The 19332-nt window shown below is 39.6% G+C and overlaps 2 protein-coding genes across 5 annotated transcripts in view; both read right to left on the bottom strand.

Annotated features, from left to right (window-relative positions):
- Nucleotides 1-8276, bottom strand: part of edc4 (enhancer of mRNA decapping 4) — a 35245-nt gene extending 26969 nt beyond the window's left edge. The window contains exons 1-12 of the mRNA XM_049574132.1: nt 8049-8276; nt 5504-5666; nt 5196-5307; nt 4768-4867; nt 3482-3668; nt 3043-3190; nt 2853-2957; nt 2535-2647; nt 2212-2295; nt 1999-2094; nt 1645-1744; nt 90-270 (exon numbers count right to left, since the gene is read on the bottom strand). Of these exons, the coding sequence (XP_049430089.1) occupies nt 90-270; nt 1645-1744; nt 1999-2094; nt 2212-2295; nt 2535-2647; nt 2853-2957; nt 3043-3190; nt 3482-3668; nt 4768-4867; nt 5196-5307; nt 5504-5666; nt 8049-8136 (1477 nt within the window). The 5' untranslated portion in view covers nt 8137-8276. The remainder of the gene's footprint in view (nt 1-89; nt 271-1644; nt 1745-1998; nt 2095-2211; nt 2296-2534; nt 2648-2852; nt 2958-3042; nt 3191-3481; nt 3669-4767; nt 4868-5195; nt 5308-5503; nt 5667-8048) is intronic.
- Nucleotides 8277-9757: 1481 nt separating this feature from the next.
- Nucleotides 9758-19030, bottom strand: nutf2 (nuclear transport factor 2). 4 transcript variants are annotated; one of them, XM_049575006.1, is made up of 5 exons: nt 18951-19030; nt 16940-17061; nt 14999-15070; nt 13907-14005; nt 9758-10723 (listed from the first exon to the last, which is right to left on the bottom strand). In XM_049575006.1, the coding sequence occupies exons 2-5, from the start codon at nt 17036-17038 to the stop codon at nt 10610-10612; spliced, it is 384 nt and encodes a 127-aa protein (XP_049430963.1). In that variant the 5' UTR covers nt 17039-17061; nt 18951-19030; the 3' UTR covers nt 9758-10609. The 4 variants fall into 4 exon arrangements, with proteins under 4 accessions (XP_049430963.1, XP_049430966.1, XP_049430964.1 ...); XM_049575009.1 differs by having other exon boundaries at nt 18958-18982; XM_049575007.1 differs by lacking the exon at nt 18951-19030 and adding an exon at nt 18589-18740.
- Between the last annotated feature and the right edge of the window lie 302 nt (nt 19031-19332).

Below are 19332 nucleotides of genomic sequence, written 5' to 3'. Positions count from 1 at the left end.
GTTACTTGCTTTTTTTTTGTTTATCAAGCGTGTGTGTGTGTGTGTGTGTGTGTGTGTGTGTGTGTGTTTGTGTGAGTGAATTTGCACACCTGTTGTCATGCTCTCGCTCTCCTCCTCTGCAGTGAGGACCTCAGTGTGTCGCAATCGGCTGTGGGCAACATCCCGGACCCCAAAGCTGAGCACTGGGTGGGTCAGCAGGAACTCTGACACCGCTGTGAAACTGGCCTTGCCTTTCTCCAGATCCTGCCGCAACTCCATCACATACAGAACCTGGCAACAAAAGACATCAGCCTAGTATAAAGCAGTTATGTGGGTGGCAGGGAAAATGTCCAGAAACCAAGTCCAACACATCAAAAATAATGGGCCACTTTCACGGACAGACTAACCCTAGTTTTACAAAGAGCGGCCTCTTAAACAAAATTGACTAAACGGTCTCTCTCAGATGTGGCATAGTCCAAGATTTAATTCAACTAGTGTTTAACTGTCTGTTTAATTATCTGACATTTTGGATACGTGGCTTGTACAGCACTTTGTTCACTGGGATGTTTTATATTGTAGTACTGTCTTGTTTTTTTCTGTTTTGTGTCTGTTTACAATCACTTGTTTTTATCTTGTGTTGCTACCTATCTTGGCCAGGACTCCCTTGAAAGGAGAATTTTTTTTATCTCAAAGGGATGGATCCTAGTTAAATATAGGCTAAAGAAAACTAGAATTACGGCCTTGCAGTTGCATGCTTCCATGAACCTGTCAAGTTTCTCTTACACTTTATATTCATGTCTGTCAGAATGTGGACGCTTCACACATATCTTTCCCCAAGTAGCACAGAAGATATATAAAATTAGCAAAGTTTCAAGGTGGGCACCCAAAATTAGTATCACCAATTCAGTATCTGGTAATTCAGTACCTGACCTTAGCCCTTCTGTTCCTGAGTTATGGTGCTAAATAATGGCCAGCAAAGTGTTTTTGCAGAGCATTATGATGTCAGAGTGAAGCTGACCTTTGACCTTTTGGATATAAACGGTCATCACTTCATCATTTTATCCTAACAGACATCTGTGTGAATTTTTTTCATAATTAGTGTATGAATTTTTGAGATGTGGCCAAAAACATGTTTTATGAGGTCACAGTGACCTTGACCTTTGACCTCCAACCACCAAAATCTGATGAATTCATTATTAACTCCAAATGAACATTTATGTTGAAACTGAGGAAACTCCCTCAAGGCCTTCTTGAGATGTTGCTTTCACGAAAATTAGACAGACACAAGGTCACAGTGATCTTTGATCACCAATATCTGATCAGTTCATCCTTGTATCAAAGTTAACAATTGTACCAAATTTGAAGGAATTCCCTCAATATGTTCCTGGGATATGACATTCACGAGAATGACACATTTGCAAGGTCACTGTGACCTTGACCTTTGACCACCAAAATCTTATCAGCAAATTATTGAGTCCAAGTGAACAACTGTTTAAATAAAACCCCTCAAGGCATTCTTGAAATGTCATGTTCACGAGGATGGGACAGACAAACAGATGACCCAAAAACATAATGCCTCTGGCTACGACTATCGCCGGCGTGGGGGCATAAAAATAATAGTGTTTGTGAACATTATTTAAAGCAAACTGAAAACACTGGGCTGACCTTCCTCTGTACATCGGTGAGGATAAGATACTCAGCAGAGAGGTCCACACTGGCCTTCAGACTCGGCAGAACTGATGAGTTGAACAGATCTGGAGAAAACCTAAACAATGAAGAACCACCATTAGTACCTTTAAATCTGCTGCTCTTAAACAACAGTGGAAATTAATAGGATGAGCTTCAGATAGCAGGAATAGTCTTCAACACATCTCTTTATTTGAGAACTAAATTTGGACTGGTATGAAGCACCAATTTGATGGGAGACTTCCAGGAAGACATTTAGTAAGGTCATGTTTTATTACAGGATACAGTGCATAAATAGGATTTCAATTTTTAATGATGAAGAAAAGCAATGACCTGATGGTCTGTAAACAGGTCCAGGAAACTGTGCACCACATTTTCAACTCCTGGTTCTGATCCGCTCCGGTTATGAGGAACCGCCAGAAAGGAACTCTGCAACGTGGAAGGACCAGAGGTGACAAAGACAATGTAAAGACCTAAAATTTAAGGCAAAAGCTTCAGATGTCACAATTTTAACTGAAAACTGTGTGTGCACTGGTGTATACTAACTCTGGGTCCTGTCTTTTGTGGTTGTCACAGAAAAGAAGGCAGGAAAGGGGACGTCCTCCGTGGGGCCGCAATTCATGAAGACATCTAGACAGTGTGAAGAGAAGTGGTAAAGTGAAGAAGTTAAGAAAACCACAACAACAAAGTTGGTAAGGGCCAAAAAAGACAATAAGTCAGTAAGTGACAGACTACAACATGGACCTCATGTTTCATTACATTCAGCTATTTTTTGGTTAAAGGAAATAACATTTACATTACATGATAATGTATAAAAATAAATATGACAGTATCATAATGCTCATTAGAAAACCTCCCTCCTTGCTTACCTTGGCTTATCCTGTCCCCCCTCAATGTATATCTGCCAGAACTTGATGTATCCATCATGGCTGGCTGTGGCTAACACCGTTCCATCTGGAGACAGGGCCCCTTCACTGACTCGCTGGAGGGGCAACATACACAATCAGTACTGCAAATAATGCTTCTAACAAACCCAAAATCATACAGCACACCACTTTGTACTTGTTGTTATTGTGGTTTTATTTTTCTAATGAAAATTAACAACATTTTTAGTACTGAAAATAATTTTGCATATTGTCAAACATTCTGCAAAAATTCTTACATTGCAGTTTTATCCTGACTCCTACCTGGTTATGTCCCTTGACTGTGATGAGGCCTTCTTTTACATCCGTGTAATCGACAGGCCAACTGCTGTTGTTGGCCCTCAAGACTTCCAGGTCCCACACCTCAGCCTAGAAAAAAGATGGTAAACTTATGGATGCTAAGTTCCCAATATTCTCTCTCCTGATTCCATTCTGATAGCAAAAACAATGATACCATGTCTTCGTGAAGAAGGGCTAAGGTCTGGCTGGTGTCGTCCTGGTTCTCCTCATTGTCATCCTGGATGAACGGGCACCAGATGAGGCGACGATGAGAGTTCAGTGGAGTGTTTTCTGGCCGTTGGATATGAACCACCACCTGATCACTGCAGGGAGCATGGGTTAAGGTAAATAGGGGAAAAAAGACAATTTCTTGATAGATTGGTTTCCGTAATTACTACTACACCAAAGCAGGTTATGATAACACAGGGATTTGTGTAAAAATCACAAGGCAGTTTGAGCTGCTGTGAGTATTATTTCCATTTAAAAAGCACACACAGAACTACAATGAATAAACAGTGGAAAGGCAAGCAGTAACATCCACTCTGCAGAGACGCACATAGACCTGCACACCCTCCTACACACTCCATTCCAATGTCTCCCACATGTCAGGATACAGTATCTTGTTTCCAGTGCAGGTGAGCTGCCAGACCATCAGGTTGCCCGCTTCATCTACACAACCCAATAGGGAGGAGTCGAGGTGGGCAAAAGCCAGATCTGTGACAGCTCCAGTGAAGCCCTTCAGGAGGGAGCGCTCGGCGAAACTCACACTCAGGACACGAATCATTGCATGGTTATTGGCTCCTGAGGGAACAGATGTTTGTTTAAAGAAAAAGACAAAGAGGCGCGTAGTATCACAGAACTCAATTCAGTTGAGCAACTATCTGATCAAGTTATATGAAAATGTTTCTATAAGTAGTGGAATGGGACAATACTTTACTGCTTCCTTCTTACACACCCACACAAACACCAGTTTTTGATAGAAATACTTTTTACTAAGGAAATAGTTCCTATGTTAACTGTAGACAGTGACATGACATGTTTCTTTTGCTGTGAGCATCACCACAGGTAAAGAAGAAACTAATGTTTATACACTGTATTTAAACTTTAAACTTTTTTTTTTTACTTTATTAAAGCCTTACTTCAAGTACTTAAAAAAATCAAGCTCTTGATTCTCAATTCTTGCTGAAGCTCTTTTACACTGACTGTTGGGGTCTTGGTTGGTACTCAGTTTTGCTTGACAGCCAACTTTAGAACGAATTCTGGTGGTTCGAAATCTCTTCCATTTCACAATTATTTAAGCGACTGTGATTCTTGGAACTTTACAGTACTTACGGTATTATTCTTCTGCCCTGATCTATGCCTCGCCACAATTTTATCGCAGAGGTCTACATCCAGGAATACACAGGTGTGTGTGCTCTCCTAAATTATGTCTAATCAATTCAATTTGCCACAGATGGACTCTGATTATGTTCCTGACACATCACTAGGATAATTAAAGCAAACACACTGAATTAAAGCAAAAGAGTGACTATAATTTGGATTGCCATGGCAAAGGGTCTGAATACCTATGTACATGGAAGATTTCGGTTTTTAATTTAAAATAAATTTGCAAAAATGTCAAAAACCAAACAAAAAATGTTTTTACTTTGTCATTATGGGTTATTGAGTGTAGACTAATGGGCAAAAATGGCAATTTTATTCACTAAAAAATTAAATCTGATTAGAGAGTCTGAAAATGTGAATTTTTAAAAGCACTGAAACTAATCACTTGTCCAAAAGCAAGCACTATGGTATGATGACCTGAACTGTCTGTAGTAGTAGTAGTTCTTGTTTATCTTAAGTGCTTTTTGATATTTGTGTCAAGTGATAGAAGAAAAAAAAGGCATTCCAGGACTCTCACCTCTGATGGCGTAGGCCAGGAAGGAGTTGGACACGGCTATCAGTCTGCCATAATAATATTTGTGTTCCCAGTCGTACTTGGCAACAGGTTGAATCTTCACCTGAATAAATAAAACATTAACCATTCAATTAATGTTCTCTAAACAAAGTTCATTAAGTTAAAGCTCAATAAATGAACCTTGCACTTAACACTTATCTCATATAAATGTATACTTCTGTGATCATTTGTATTCTTTAAAAAAAAAAGTTATTTCCTGATTAGAGAGGCAGACATCTGAATTTTTAAAAAGCACTGAAACTAATCACTTGTCCAAAAGCAAGCACTACATTCTGGTAAGTCATTTTGACTCTCATACATTGTCAGTGTTGTAGATTTCTATTTCCGTCCCCCTGATTTATAAACTTTACAGAAACAACTTGGCTTCTTACCTTGTTGCTGCCACGAGCCTTGCTGTTGATGCTGGAATCTTGACTCGCCACAATCTCCACATTGTTGGAGGTGATGGGGATACAGGTGGAGCGATCATCACCCGAAAGGCAGCTGAAATTGCAGCATATACATTTAAGTTCAATAGGGATTTAGTTTCTCAATAACAAAAGTGCTTACAAAAATGTCTCTGCATTTTAATGATGAGATTTAAACAGAAGATAGAGATCTCTATGTGCTTTTGCCTCATGTGACAAAGTATGCCTAACTACTAGGTTTTACAAGTGACTGATTCTAAGAACGAACTCACATTATCTGACACTCCTGAGCACTGCTGAGGTCTGTGGAGATGGGTCTGCTAGATTCTGACATGGTGGACCGATCAGTGCCTCCCAGAAGGCCTGCTGCTCCCAATAGCCCATTCAGCTCTCCGTTAAAAGATGGCATTCTTGGGCCATCAGTCGATGGTGCATCTGAGGAAAGACAATAAATGCAGGGATTATGTTAAAACACTGTACAAAGATGTAAATCAATATCAAGATGGAGAATTCAAAGCCTGTAAAGAGAAAATATTTGTTCTAAAGGTATCTTACTGTATTATTCTGACAGTGCTCACAGACCAATACAGAATTGTAACACCTACAAAACCTTACACAAATAAGTGTAAAAGAAATCCATTTTAAACTTTAAAAACATTTGGTGTTTCAAGATTAATTTTGACTATACTTTCATATATTAGAAAGACAAAAGTCCACCTCAGAAGATATCAATATTCCAGGTTAATATTTGCCCTAGTCTTCAGTAACTAGACTCAAATAGGGAGGTGGAAGAATTCTCCATGAGAAAAACCATGTCACCATCACCTGTATCCTAATTATTTGATATTATAAATATTACTCTTAGTAAGTTGTTTATCTTTTGTTTTTAATATATTTAGTAATTTGGACAGAGTAACAAAGTACAACTAATAAGGCTCCTCCTACATACCAATTACATCCTTTTATAAGTAAGGACAAAGTTGTCTGTGAGATGCTTATCCCATCATTCTCCCTTTCAGACACCAAACAAACCACATCTTTCTGTAGCATAATATTGTTTTCACACACATTTGATACGTCACAGCAGGAAAACTGCAGGTAGAACTATTAACATTAATAATGGCTGTATTCAATTTATGTTTACCCTTCCAGTTAAAAACTCCTGCTTAGTTATGTGCATGCTGGCTGACAGACATTACTTACTGGGACACTTCAGTCAATCAGAGCCCCAATTTGCTCAATCCTCTCTTACAATTGCACCACAAATACATAAACAAACACAAACATAACCCCCCACACCACACATCCATCTGCATCCAGTTTTTGCTAGACCTCCTTTTTGTGCCTTGTTTACTAGACACCCTCTAGTCTTAACTTATGTTGTATTGCTTTTTGTTTGTCATCATTTGTCTTGGTCTTATTTTAAATAATTAGCTGTTAATGTGTTCATGTACCTGTCTTTTTTTATTCTGTAATCACTTAATTGCACAATGAAAAATATTAAGATAAATAAATAAACAGATTAACAATCAATTTTATCAATTAGCCTATACCTGTTCTTTACCTCTAACAACAAATCAAAATGCCTGCTGTAAAAAAAAAACATCTATTGGCATCAAGAAAGAGCCATTTGAGTAGCATGCTGTCTTTCCAAATACTTAAATATGATTTTAAAAAAGGCATAAAATCCTAAAATCCACGTCTACTGCAGAGCCTTGTCCTGAAAAACGCATGCTAATACTTCACTAACAATAATAAGATCAGGAGCAGATCAAATACTTTACTATTCAACTGGAATATAAATCCTGTCCGAGGGATTCAATACACAATGTTTAGTTTTGCTATTGCTATAATGTGGATTAAATCAAATATATAGCTTGAAAAAGTTGCTAACGCTTTTAATCACATGATCACATACTTCATCGTATTTTTTTATGTGTATCAATTGTTTCTGCACCTCCACAGTCCATAGCCGTATATTTGTGTGTAGCTATATGAATATGGTGTACTGCCCAAAACAGATACACAACATAACACTAGACTACAAAGGTAAATAGCGCTAGTACAGGAGCAAAACATTCTGGAGCACGACTGAGTCCACACTTAAGGAAAGCTGTGCTTTCTTTTTCTCCATTTCCTCTAATGCCAGTAGTGTCTTCCTTACAATAACCCGGTTATTTTGAGTGGTTAAGTTTCCAAATGACCAAGTATTACTTGTCTGAGAGAACCACAAACATCCCTAAAACGAGTGTGTCGAAATTAGCCAAGAACACCGACCTTCTACGCAGTTATGGAGGCTCGAGCTAATTCTTGATAGCAGTGAAATAAATCTGGCCAAGAGATACGTTATATAGACACATCTCTATTTACTGCTTTTAAGTCATAAATGAGGAGGTGCTACAGAGATAATTTCGATTAAAAAAACATTTTATCTTCATTTTCGTCGCTTAGCGGCAAAATAGCCAGCTTTCCTACCCCAGAAAATAGACAGAGACATAAGCTAGCTCGCAACGTTGCTAACACTTGCGAAAATAACCTTTCCGGCGCAGTTAGCTGTCTAACATTTCGACAAACCTAACCACATTTAAATTATTTTAAAAAATACATGTGCGCACTCATTGACATCTATATTGTGTTTCCATGCGGTGGGTGGCTTTTGTTAGAAGACAGTGAAACTACTGTTGTGCTAACTTTACTCCAGTACAGCAGCGCGCTAAACCAACTCATGTTAGCTAGGTACCAATTCAGTTAGCTAGCATTCCATTAGCCTCTGCGGCCTAAACTAGCGCAGCCGCTTTTCATTCCCGGTTCACTCACCGGTGCTGTTCCCGGGACGGTCGAGCTTGAGGATGTCCCGAAGATGCTGGGTCGCACCCTCAATATCTATGTTAGAATTGGACGCCATGTGTGAGGGAAAGGGGAAACTGGGTTAATATAGGGGGCGAGAATAATTTCTTATTTGATGCGATGCTGTCAGTGTTCCCTTCGTTCACCCAGAGCAACCGTCTAAACTTCCGTCATGTCCGCGCCGTATGCTCCGACTCGGGTCTGCGGCAGGTCATTGGTTCCTACCTCAACTTCTGAGGTAATGTACACATATTGTACACAGCAAGGCATAATGTCGCCCTCCACAGTCAGCAACACTAATTGTTAGACACTTGAACGTTGTGTCTGTGAGCTGGTGGAGAGAAATTTTAAACTGTGTTCTGCTTTTCTTGTATTTGATCTTTGCTCCTTGGTAATTTTACCAGCAGCTGAGTTCAGCATGGCAGACCAAACCCTTGGCCTCATGGTCTTTAAAGTCGTCAAGGTAGCATCTCTCATCTCAGTTTAACTTTCCTGGTTCCTAGTCTCAAATTATAACTGAAAAATGGCCAGTATTATAGAGGTATGGCATTAACAACTAGATGAATAAGTTTGTAAATATATAGCGTATATACATGAACCAGTAAACTGAAAGCTCATCAAACTTAAATGTTATCATGGCATTTATTTAATCAATAGTCCTAATAATATCCAAATAGAAGCAAACAATCCTCGGTGAGGCCTCTTGATGGCACAGTGTTGTGTTATTATGGCCAAGTACTTTCCTCACAAGTTCCCCATCCCTGTGCACTAGATATCTTTGATACAAAGGGTTTCTTCAGTCAAATGTCTTGCAATAGATTAAGTTACACAATTTATCATAGTTTCATGGTGCCTTCATTTTTCCTTTACTTGCCATTTTGCTTCTCCCTATCTAAATACACCTAGAGGTTTTTGATTCTTGTGCAGAAATGGAAATGTTTGACATGATGAGAGTGGCTCTTACTGGAAGGCGAAGTGGTGATTCATATTCACATAATAAAGATCCTTAGCAAGTTAAATTTAGATCCAGTTTAATATTTTTTCAGATAATTAGTATTTTACTTAATCTGAGTAACTGAAACTGTTTTTAATGGCTTCATATTAGTACCAATTTGATTTAATTATTTATTGCTATTTGACTTAATCAAGGTATTACTTAATATAAACACTGAAGACCTATTATTTATTCAGTGGGCACACTCCAGACTCTATATATAGGCTCTGACTGATGTGCACGTCAGGTGACTAGCTCCTACTTCCAGACCTGCATCATCAGTCTGCTCTCCTCCACTCCACCACTGTGCTAATAAAACTGAGTTGGCAGCCTGTCATGACTTAATGAATGTAACTAACACAGAGTGAGTTTTATAACATTGACAAACTGTATTAACTGTGGATAGGTCACATCTGGCAGATACACAATCCTCTTAATAAGGTCAGTATCAGCCCAGTTACGATTCAGCAGACCAATGGCTGACTCGCATTTATTTGACAATTCTCAATCAACTGAATCACAATAAATGTAAACCAAGTATGGTCACTTTTCCCAGCTGATCCTCTGTAGTAAGATCACCCAAACTAATACTTAATTTGCCAGAAGCAAAAACGATATGCATTTAAAAACAATTGTAATAAGACTTACTGTGGAGAGACAGACAAGGAGAGACAAGGCCACACCGTTATGAAAAAAGTCCAGGTTTTATTGTCTATTGTGGCTGTAGTTTGTGTGTGTGTGAGAAAAAGACAGACTGAGAAAGACAGAAAGAATGAGAGACAGATGGAGAGAAAGAGAGCGAGCAAGAGAGAATATGTAGGAGCCCACCACACAGCAAAGTCAAACTTTATGTCCTCCATGACTCTTTGGTTTGCACGAGCAAAACCTGGCATGAGGGTGAATCATGGCAAAATTAATAATTGTGTAAAGGAAGATAAAACTCAGTTAAACACGCTAAGGCAACACACAAGTGGCATCTAAAAACAACTTACAACACAAGGAGCCGGAACTGACGAAGCCGACTCTGAACCTGAACATGGATCTACAAACCAGTCAACAACAGTGCTAACAGAACTGAGTTGACAGCAGTGCAGTCAACAGTTGAGTAGAATGGGTTAGAGTTAAGTAAATAACAGTGGAGAGCAGAGCAGAGCATGAGTTAATGGCGCCGGTCAGCTGTTTTGTCTCTCTGGTGGCTTGAGTGTAGATATCCTAATGGGGGACTCCCAGCGTCATGCAGATCAGCGGAGTAGCAGACAGGGGCATCTGATTGGTCGACCGGCTCTCAGCAAAGAAACGCGTCGCAGTTCTACTGGCTGGGCTGGGCTGAAAACCCACCTGGATGAGGTTCAGTGATTGACATCTAGAATCCGGTGTTTGCTTGCTTGTCAAGCAGGCGTAAATGAGACAGCAGGAGGGAGGAATGAGTGTTCTCTCTTCTCTCCATCCTCAACTCCTCCTTCCCCTCCCTCCATACTTCATCATATGGTGCCCTTCACTATGGCTGCCCCTGCCCACCAGCACGGGGAGGGGGGGGTTAGCCAAAGTTGTGAATAGCCAGCCTGAACATGTCATTGGTGCACACCCATGCATCGTTAATGTTCTTCAGGATGAAACTCTGATGGAAACCCATGATGGGGTCGTCATCTGCCTGCGAACACACATGCAAATAAAAACAGCAGAGGTTCAGGACAAACTTGTCAGTAAAGTGATTTAATTTATCAACTGTACACATCAAAGTTAGTACACAGGTTGTGAGGAGTACCATTCAGTCATTTGGTGAAATAGTCATGGAATGTCTTCTGTACCAAGTCAGAGAAAAAAATGCAAAGAACCCAGGTTTCTTTTCTTAAAGTTAGAGTCAAGAAACTCAAAACTGAAAGCCTACGTTTAAGGTGGGGCGCGGGGGTTTACCGTCCCAAATAACCAGCTCCAATCAAGGCCAGTTAGTTTAGCTTGCAGGGGAAAAACATCTAAATTAAGAATTCAAATAAGTTATTTCCATGGCCTTGGTAAGGTCAATCAATATTTGGGATCATGAGCAGTCTTCTTTCAAAGCCAGAAACCAGAGAAGTTAAAGCGGGATTTATACCTCTATGTTGAATCAACGGCATACTTTCGGCAGCAGCCTACGCTGTAGCCTGATGTGCACCTCCCCACTGCTTGTCATGCCAACTCAGACATCCTTTTTTTTGTGATTTGAAACCAATTCCCTAAGTGGAAACGAAGCTCTTATTTACTTTTATTTCACAGATAAACAATAAATTGTGATGACAATGAAACAAAATAGATTTTTTTTCTTGGCTTTGTATGAGTGGAGAAAAACTCTGCTGTGCTAATTTACGTAATGTAAAATGTCATAGGCTTATGCTAATAATGTTAGCATGTTGTATTTGTTGGATGTTGGATACAGTTAAAATCAGTACCAAGCACTGCCAACCAGCCAGCCAACTTTCTCATTTCTCAAATATGTTTCTGAAAACATTCGAGACAAGAAACAGGCAATGCTGTAACACAATCTTGATTCACATTTGATCAGTGCTGCCCAGTTTGACAGTTTGGGTTCATCCCAATACCTAATCAGGCAACCACGTTTCTCTCACTTACATCTCTTCCTCGCATCTTAGCTCTGCCCTCATGAGACACAGGGGAGATATGCGAGGATGAAGGGTGAGGAGAGAAGGAACGAGGAAATATGTCTTTAGAGAAATGAGACATCTTTTTCTCTGACAGGTCACGTGAAGCGACGTCCCTTTGTGATGATGGCAGCAGCTGATTACAGCTGGATCAGCTGTCAGGAGGCTTTATTAACAGCTATAGAAACTTTTTTTGCACACACATAATGTTATGTATACATACACAATGATACAGATAGTTTTATATATACATATAATGATTAAGATACAGTTATCATATAGTGTTACATATGCATATATAATGATACAGATACAGTTATCATATAGTGTTACATATGCATATATAATGATACAGATACAGTTGTCACTAACAGAGCAGCAGTGTGTTCTCTCTGTCTGACAATCACCTGCACATGAACAACAACCTGCGTTCTGTATTTATAATATACAGTATATGATTTAGGCCTTTTCATTTTTTGCATTTGTATTTAATGATATTCTGCTTGTGAGTTTATTATTTAATAATCCAGAATATAGTTATGGTGTCTCTGAACACTGGAAACAATTTATTAGGCCAAATGTTTCAGGGAAAATTAAAATTCTGTAACTCATCAACTCAACACTCAGGAGTGATCAGCCTGAGTGTGAGTGATATCAGTGATGTTAAAGTGTTTCTTGCTGACAGACAGACTCTCTGACTTTGACTGTATCCATAATAAAAGTTGATGACGGAAATAACAGATTGTGAAGAGAAAAATCTTTCTAATAAATGAATAAAGTCATTTGTTTCCTTTCCTTGTTCAGATTTTTAACTTGATGGTGAAACAGAGAACAAATAAAATATGAAACTTAGGAGTGATACTCTTGAGTTCAATCTGTTCTCTGTCTTCCCTCTGGTATGAAACTCCAGTGATATTGTGATGTATCAGATCAGTCCGATCAGCTGTCCAATCAATAACTGATATCCAATCAGGGGTGTGCGTCACTTGGTAATAGACTTCTGCAAAGGCTGCACTCATGTATCCTTGCTTCCCTCCTCTCTGAAAGCCTCCTCTCTCCTCAACTCCTCTGAGCACATTTAACAAATTGAGACCTGCTTCAAAATGGCAAGTCTCGATCGACTTCCAGGTCAAGTGATTGAGGATAGAGGAGTCAAGGGGGGATACTGGGATGAACCCTTTGACTGCAGTTCACAGAGCAATTGACTTCAGTGACAGCTGTGTTAGAGACTCCTCTGCTCTGATTGGTTGTTGCAGTTGCACTGCAGCCTGATTCTAGTGAATGCCACAAGAGGCAGTAGGAAGAGGAGGAGGGACATGATTTTTTTTCCCCCACACACTTTGCATCTTATGTACTTCTTTCAGAATATAGTGGCAGTTTCCGCAAATATGACACAAAGTTATTTTCATAAAAGTTACCAACTGTAGCTTTAACAGTGTGGATTATTCTTCTTTGGTTTTCATTTCAAGTTCTCATCACACAGGTGTCTCATGTTATTCTGAGCTGCAGTGATGGAATCAGTATGTAAAATCAGCCACACTCTCAGCTATCACTCCAAGAAGAAAATTAAAATGCAGCTAAAATCATCATGTCTGCACGGTCATAAAAACGAGAGGGGGAATAGAAAGCTTAAAACGATGAAATTATTCTACTGACTTACAAAAACATATACTCTGTTTTGCTGTTCACACAGGCCTTTTGTCCATGTTGGGATCATTTTTTTCCTCAGTGATCTGATTAGTCTGTGTATGGACTTTTGACAGGTTGTGGTAACCTGCTCTGGAGCAGGTTAGCTATTCGGCAGAAATTACCACGATGATGTATCCCAGTAAAACGTGAACCAGCTTTGACGTACTGAAAACTAAGGGTTAACCCTAAAGTTACCTCTTTAACACCAAATCCGGCTTCGTAGTACAGGCCTCAGGGCAGAAGTTCAAGTCAACTCTGCTTGACGTAATGACTGAAGCAGACAATTTTACACATCAAAGTTGATAGGCCTTGGGGAGTACTACTCCATATGTTTAAAAAAAGAGTAGTACATAGTTTGTGTATTTGAACATTTTGTTAGTATTTTAATAGATTTTTTTGACCACTGGTACAAATTGAAACATACATACTTAAGAATTCAATGTGTGAGGATCTGGCTGTAATTCAGACGACATGCTGTAAAAGAAGGAGTGAAGGATAGCGCTACTTACTCTTAGCTGTCCTACGACCATACTCAAGATGCAGCAGTCTGGAGTTGGCTGGTGGTCCTGCGCTGTTATACTATGCCCTATTTTTGTGAAGGGTAGACTCTGGCACACAAAAATGTAGAGGAAGAATACACAAGAGAAAATTAATACAGGAATATCAGACACTGAAAGAATATACAGAATCAAAATATTTACCTATGAGTACTTTAACTTCTATTTAACTACTTTGATTGAGACGTATAACAATATTGATAATATATAATTAAAACTAAAATCCTCAGTAAAATTGTACTATGGTTACAAAAAGGTTGGATAGAAATCTGTTGACTTGACTGCTGCATGTCTACACAACTTTTACAGTAACCAGGTGACTACAGTGCATGTAAAGCCCCTTTTCCACTGCACAGAAAAACAACTAACACCTGCTAACATCTGGCTTATTAATGTAATGGCAAAAGGTAACAATCTGCATTCACACCCAGGACTCTGCAGTGGTCATGGGAATTTATTGGTTTCGGTTCTGACTGGCATTGATGGAAACACGACACCCAGGTAAATGCCCTAATTTTAGCCCCTTAACCAGCGAGATGCAATGACATGCCGTCACACAATACTGTTTGACTCCACCCAAGCAGCTCTCAAACATTGCGATATAGAGATATGTAAAAGAAGTAACCCCATTTTCACAGGCCTCCATGCTGCTTTCTACTGTTTACTCACCTGTTTTCTGGCCTGTCCGTAACGTTGAATATTACACACCAAAAAAATAAATAAAAATCCTTACACACACAGAAAGGCATGTTCGTCTGGTGCAGAGCCCTGTGCACAGCTCTGGTCTACTGACAATTGGAAAGGAGTCTATCAACTATATAAGAGGGTTTCCCAAGTCTAAAAAAACCTGCATGCACGTGCTAATTTTGGTGGAAATGGGGTATTTGTGGGTTGTCTGATTACCTACATAACCAGATTTCTCAAAATGACCTTTGTTTTGTGTGTATGTCAACATACTAACTGCCAGTGTGGTTCTCACTTAGGCCACCAGCTACCTGTTAGACGTTACCTCGGTATATGGCACAAATTACCAGATAAACTCACAGTGAGTTTCTCAACGATCGCTCTTTTTCCCTGGAACTGCTGTCCTTCCCATGTGAGGCATGACGCATCGATCTGTGTGGAGGAGGACAGAGAGATAGAGAAAGATAGAGACAGAGGTAGAGATACAGATGAAAGTTATACCAAAATCACCACATTACATGGCTCTAGTGATACTTGCTTTGCTCCCTTCAAGCTCTATCTGTTTGAGACTGACATAAGAGAAAAACTTGTGTGAAGTTATGACAGGTTTGTACTGGGGGGTGGTGGTGGCATGGGTGGCGCTATGAAACTAATTCATGATTATTTTGTGCATTTTTTCTTCGTGATGATGTGGATAAAAGGTCTGAGTTAGATAATTTGATGTATAACACTGAAATAAAATACAGAAAGTGTCAATTGTTGGTGTATGATAACCTTCTTACACACATGTAAAGGCTATTTATATTGTTCCGAATTTAATTAAGTACTGTCACTGCGAACGCACTACAGTAAATCTGTCTTTACATGACTTATACCTGCTGATTGTGCACCTGACTAATCTTAATTTTCTTAGGCAGTAGGCTTATTACCTTTTTCATTCAATCAGCAGGCCCGTTTAAAAAAATTTAAAAAAAAAAAAAAAAAAACATTTTTCAAATAATAAGCAAAAACATAGCGAGAGATAGACTCATGTTTATATTCATAAAAAAATCCTTATACACTTTGTGCTTAAAGATATAATATAACCTTTGGGGCTGCAACTAACAATTGTTTTTACAATAAATATGATTAATTGTTTTGTCTATAACATGGAAAATAACAGTAACAATAATAATAATAATAATAATGATGAGAAATGCCCATTACAATTTCCCAGAGTCCAAGATTGCTTGTTTTGTCTGGACAGTCCAAAATGCAAACATTTTTACCCAATAAATCCCGAGCAAATCCTGTCATTTGAAAGGCTGGAACCAGAGACGATTTCGCCTCCCTGCTTGTAACATCACTGAAACGAGTATGATATTTTCAAAAAATAATTCAATTTCTGTTTATCGACAAACTGATTAACCAATTGGTTCTCTCAGCTCTAAATGTCTTTCAAAATCCTCTGGTAGTGCTGTGCAATGATGTGTCTTTTTATCCATTTGTGAAGTAGGATATTATCCATGACACTGATAAATCAACTGTGGACATACCCACCAGGTGTGCTCACTAGTAGGGCTTTCACACCGGCACGGTTCTGGTTCCCGAACCCAATTTTGAACCAGCCGGCTCGTTCAGACTGAAAAAATAATTGGTTCGTAACCTGAAAAGTCAGTTCACAGCAGAACCAAAAAATAGTTGGTTTTACCTTGCGAACCGTGACATCATAAGTGGGCGTGTGACATTCTAGGCTGTGAAGACCATAGATATCTATAAAAACACGAGCATATACTTTTTACGGAGCATTTGGCTTATACGTAATCATCTTCTACGTCAATACGTCAACAGTTGGTGCATTCTGGATTGTTAGATAAAAACAAATAACTGGAGTAACAAAGCGAAAGCTTGCAAATAATCCATGCGATCTGTCATTTTGCCAGCTGCTGTGTTTATTTCTGCTTGCCGCTGTTATGTTTACTTCCGCCTGAGTGACGCGGTGTAACGTCCTCCCAATTTGGTTCCGCTTAAGCTGGTGTAGACACGGGCTGGATCGCCAGACAGCACCAAGGTTCTGAGACTCCAGAACAGAGCCAGAGCCGGAACAAGAACCGTGCCGGTGTGAAACCGCTATAGGTGAGCTGATACCTCACCTAGCCTCTGATTTTCACTGACTCATACCTGGACTGGAAAAGCCAGAAATGTTAGCTTTGGTGAAAGAGGACAAAACAGCTGGGACAGCCAAGAACATAATTCAGTTCAGCCCAGCCCTGAGGTAAAACATCTCGTAACTGTGCTAAAGCATGGTTCTGTTACACTCACATATATGGATCCAAGCTGTGATCTGTCACTGTCAAACATCTGGTAGTAGTGCTGCACAAAGCTGGATCCTATCTGTTCCCACAGAGGCTGGTCCACCATCCTGAATCACCCTGCAACACACACTGGGAGGATCGAGAGATGGAAATGGAGCAGGTCAAAAAAACAGAGGAAAAATGGGGGGAAAAGACCAAATACAACATAAATAGCAGCACCCTTATTGATTTAATGAGGCTGCTAAGTTGGCTAGGTAGAAGAGTACGACAACAATGTGAGTCATATGCTATGGCCTAACTGAGCACCTATGTGTATGCACTAGTGTTGTCACGATACCAAAATCTTTGTTTCGGTACCAATACCAATATGAATTTCGATACTTTTCAATACTCTTCGGTACTTTTCCTAAGGAAAAGTCCTTTTGGATACAAACCTTTAGAACAATAAATAGTAGGGGTGTAACGGTACCAAAAAAATCATGGTTCGGTGAGTACCTCGGTACGGACATCACGGTTCGGTAATTTAAATGTTCCACCAAGTTTGTGTTGTCTCGTGTCGTCTCCCTTTGCGTGGCAGACTTTCTCTTGTCTTTTTTCACTTGCGCCAACTGCGAATGTTGATACAGGTGTTGTCATACACACCACTTGTGCAATCTGTGCTCCAATAGGAACAAGAAAGGCGTTTGTGTGCATAAATGAGTAAAATAAATTAACTAAATTAATGAATTGAATCAATTCCAAAGTACCGGTATTTTCCAAATGCAGTATAGTACCGTTTGGAATACTCTAGTACCGTGGTACTATTTTATTACCGGTATACCGTGCAACACATGTATGCACCAGTGTTTCTAATATTTTGTCCACCCCAATTTATATCAGTAAGTTTCATTTAACATTAGAGACACTCCTCATAGCAAGGTCCAACAAAATTCTTATAAATGCAGCTACATTACAACACAGTATAATCTCCAAGGCAATTGGTATAGGTATTCCAATGTAGCAATACTGTTATAAATGCAGTATTTAAATCCAGCGTATACCCTCACCTTACAGACCAAAACAGTGTCAGAAAATACACTATCCGGAGTACACAGATTAAAACAAAACTTGCTCACTTAGTTGACATATTTTCAGTAAAACATTAAGTTAAGTTTTCTTGATGCCGACCCCATTAAAACCAAAACAACAAAACACAGTAAGACTTAAAGTGCACTGCGGGTGTATGACTATCACCACACGGCGAGAAAACCACAAATAGTTAAACTACATTAACTAAAATGGTTCGGACGACTTTTGCTGAACACGCCTCAACAGTCTATCCGTTTGGGTGACACTGACAGGACAAGTCATGTGCTTCCACATATCGATGCACTGTTTTTACTGGAACAATCCGAGAGCTCTAAAAACTAGCACTGAACTCGAAACAACGTACCCCACACACCGACGGGAAACAAACACTTATAGGTTTAGGTAAATACAGTTAAGGCTAACAGAACCGTAAAATGAGCGTAGTTAGAAACGTCAATAAATCGAAAAGCTCTGACGTTATGGCTAACGTTAGTTGACGTAAGCTAAGTAGCTGCTACTAGCTTCCCAGCTGTCTTGTTTGCTAACGTTAACTTAGCTTGTGTTGATAAATACAGTTCATACAGCTACCTCGTATGCCTCCCCGCCAGCTAATGTTAGGCGTCAGGTAAATAATATTTTCTAGGCGTTAGCTAACTGGCTGGCAGGCGTTGGCCTTTTCAACAGTGGCTAAAAATACCCCGTCTCCTCCAAGTGTTGATGCCTCCTCCGGGCCCGCGCACACAGCTCTGGAAACCCGGAGCAGCTAACTGTTACCCTACATAGGCGTGCCCAACGCTGGCCCTAAACCGGGTGGGAGCAGTCAATTGAACCACTCATACTGCCTTATACCTGTTTAAATGTAGGACATAACTACCGCGTTTTGTTTTCACACATGTTTCCATTCACTATTCCATAGGACGGTTTCCCTTAAATAAGTAATAAAAACTTACCGCTTACCAACGCCGAGGCCGGCTGCACGATCGCACAGTGCAGTGTCTGCTCCCCTACGAGGGCACGCACTTGAAGGCGTTTGCGCCACGGTGGTTTATGGGGATTGTAGTCTTTATATAGGAACAATTTTGGACCTTTAAAAAAGGAAACAAGGTCATTTAGTGTTATTGTAGGTTACAACACAAGGTTGTTGCAGGACGAAATGCAGTTGTAGTTTCTTTATGCTAGACAAAAAGAAAAAAATAAAGGAAAAACAGGTGTGCATTCCTTTACAATAGAAATGTAAACAATAGCCACAAAAACACTGGTGACTTCTACGACCAAATAAATATGGCCATAAAACATGGTCAGTATTTGTTTGTGACATGTTGTAGCTTTATT

The sequence above is a fragment of the Epinephelus fuscoguttatus genome, linkage group LG4 (assembly GCF_011397635.1).
Source record: "Epinephelus fuscoguttatus linkage group LG4, E.fuscoguttatus.final_Chr_v1".
Taxonomy (NCBI): Eukaryota; Metazoa; Chordata; class Actinopteri; order Perciformes; family Serranidae; genus Epinephelus; species Epinephelus fuscoguttatus.
This window is presented reverse-complemented; position numbering and strand designations above follow the sequence as displayed.

Excerpts from the sequence above, each read along its gene's own strand:
- nutf2 (XM_049575006.1), bottom strand. The coding sequence starts at position 17,038 with ATGGTGGACCAGCCTCTGTGGGAACAGATAGGATCCAGCTTTGTGCAG. Across the intron at positions 15,071-16,939 it reads CACAGCTTGGATCCATATAT|ATCGATGCGTCATGCCTCAC; the intron begins GTGAGTGTAACA and ends TCCTCCACACAG. Across the intron at positions 14,006-14,998 it reads CGATCGTTGAGAAACTCACT|AGTCTACCCTTCACAAAAAT; the intron begins GTGAGTTTATCT and ends TTTGTGTGCCAG.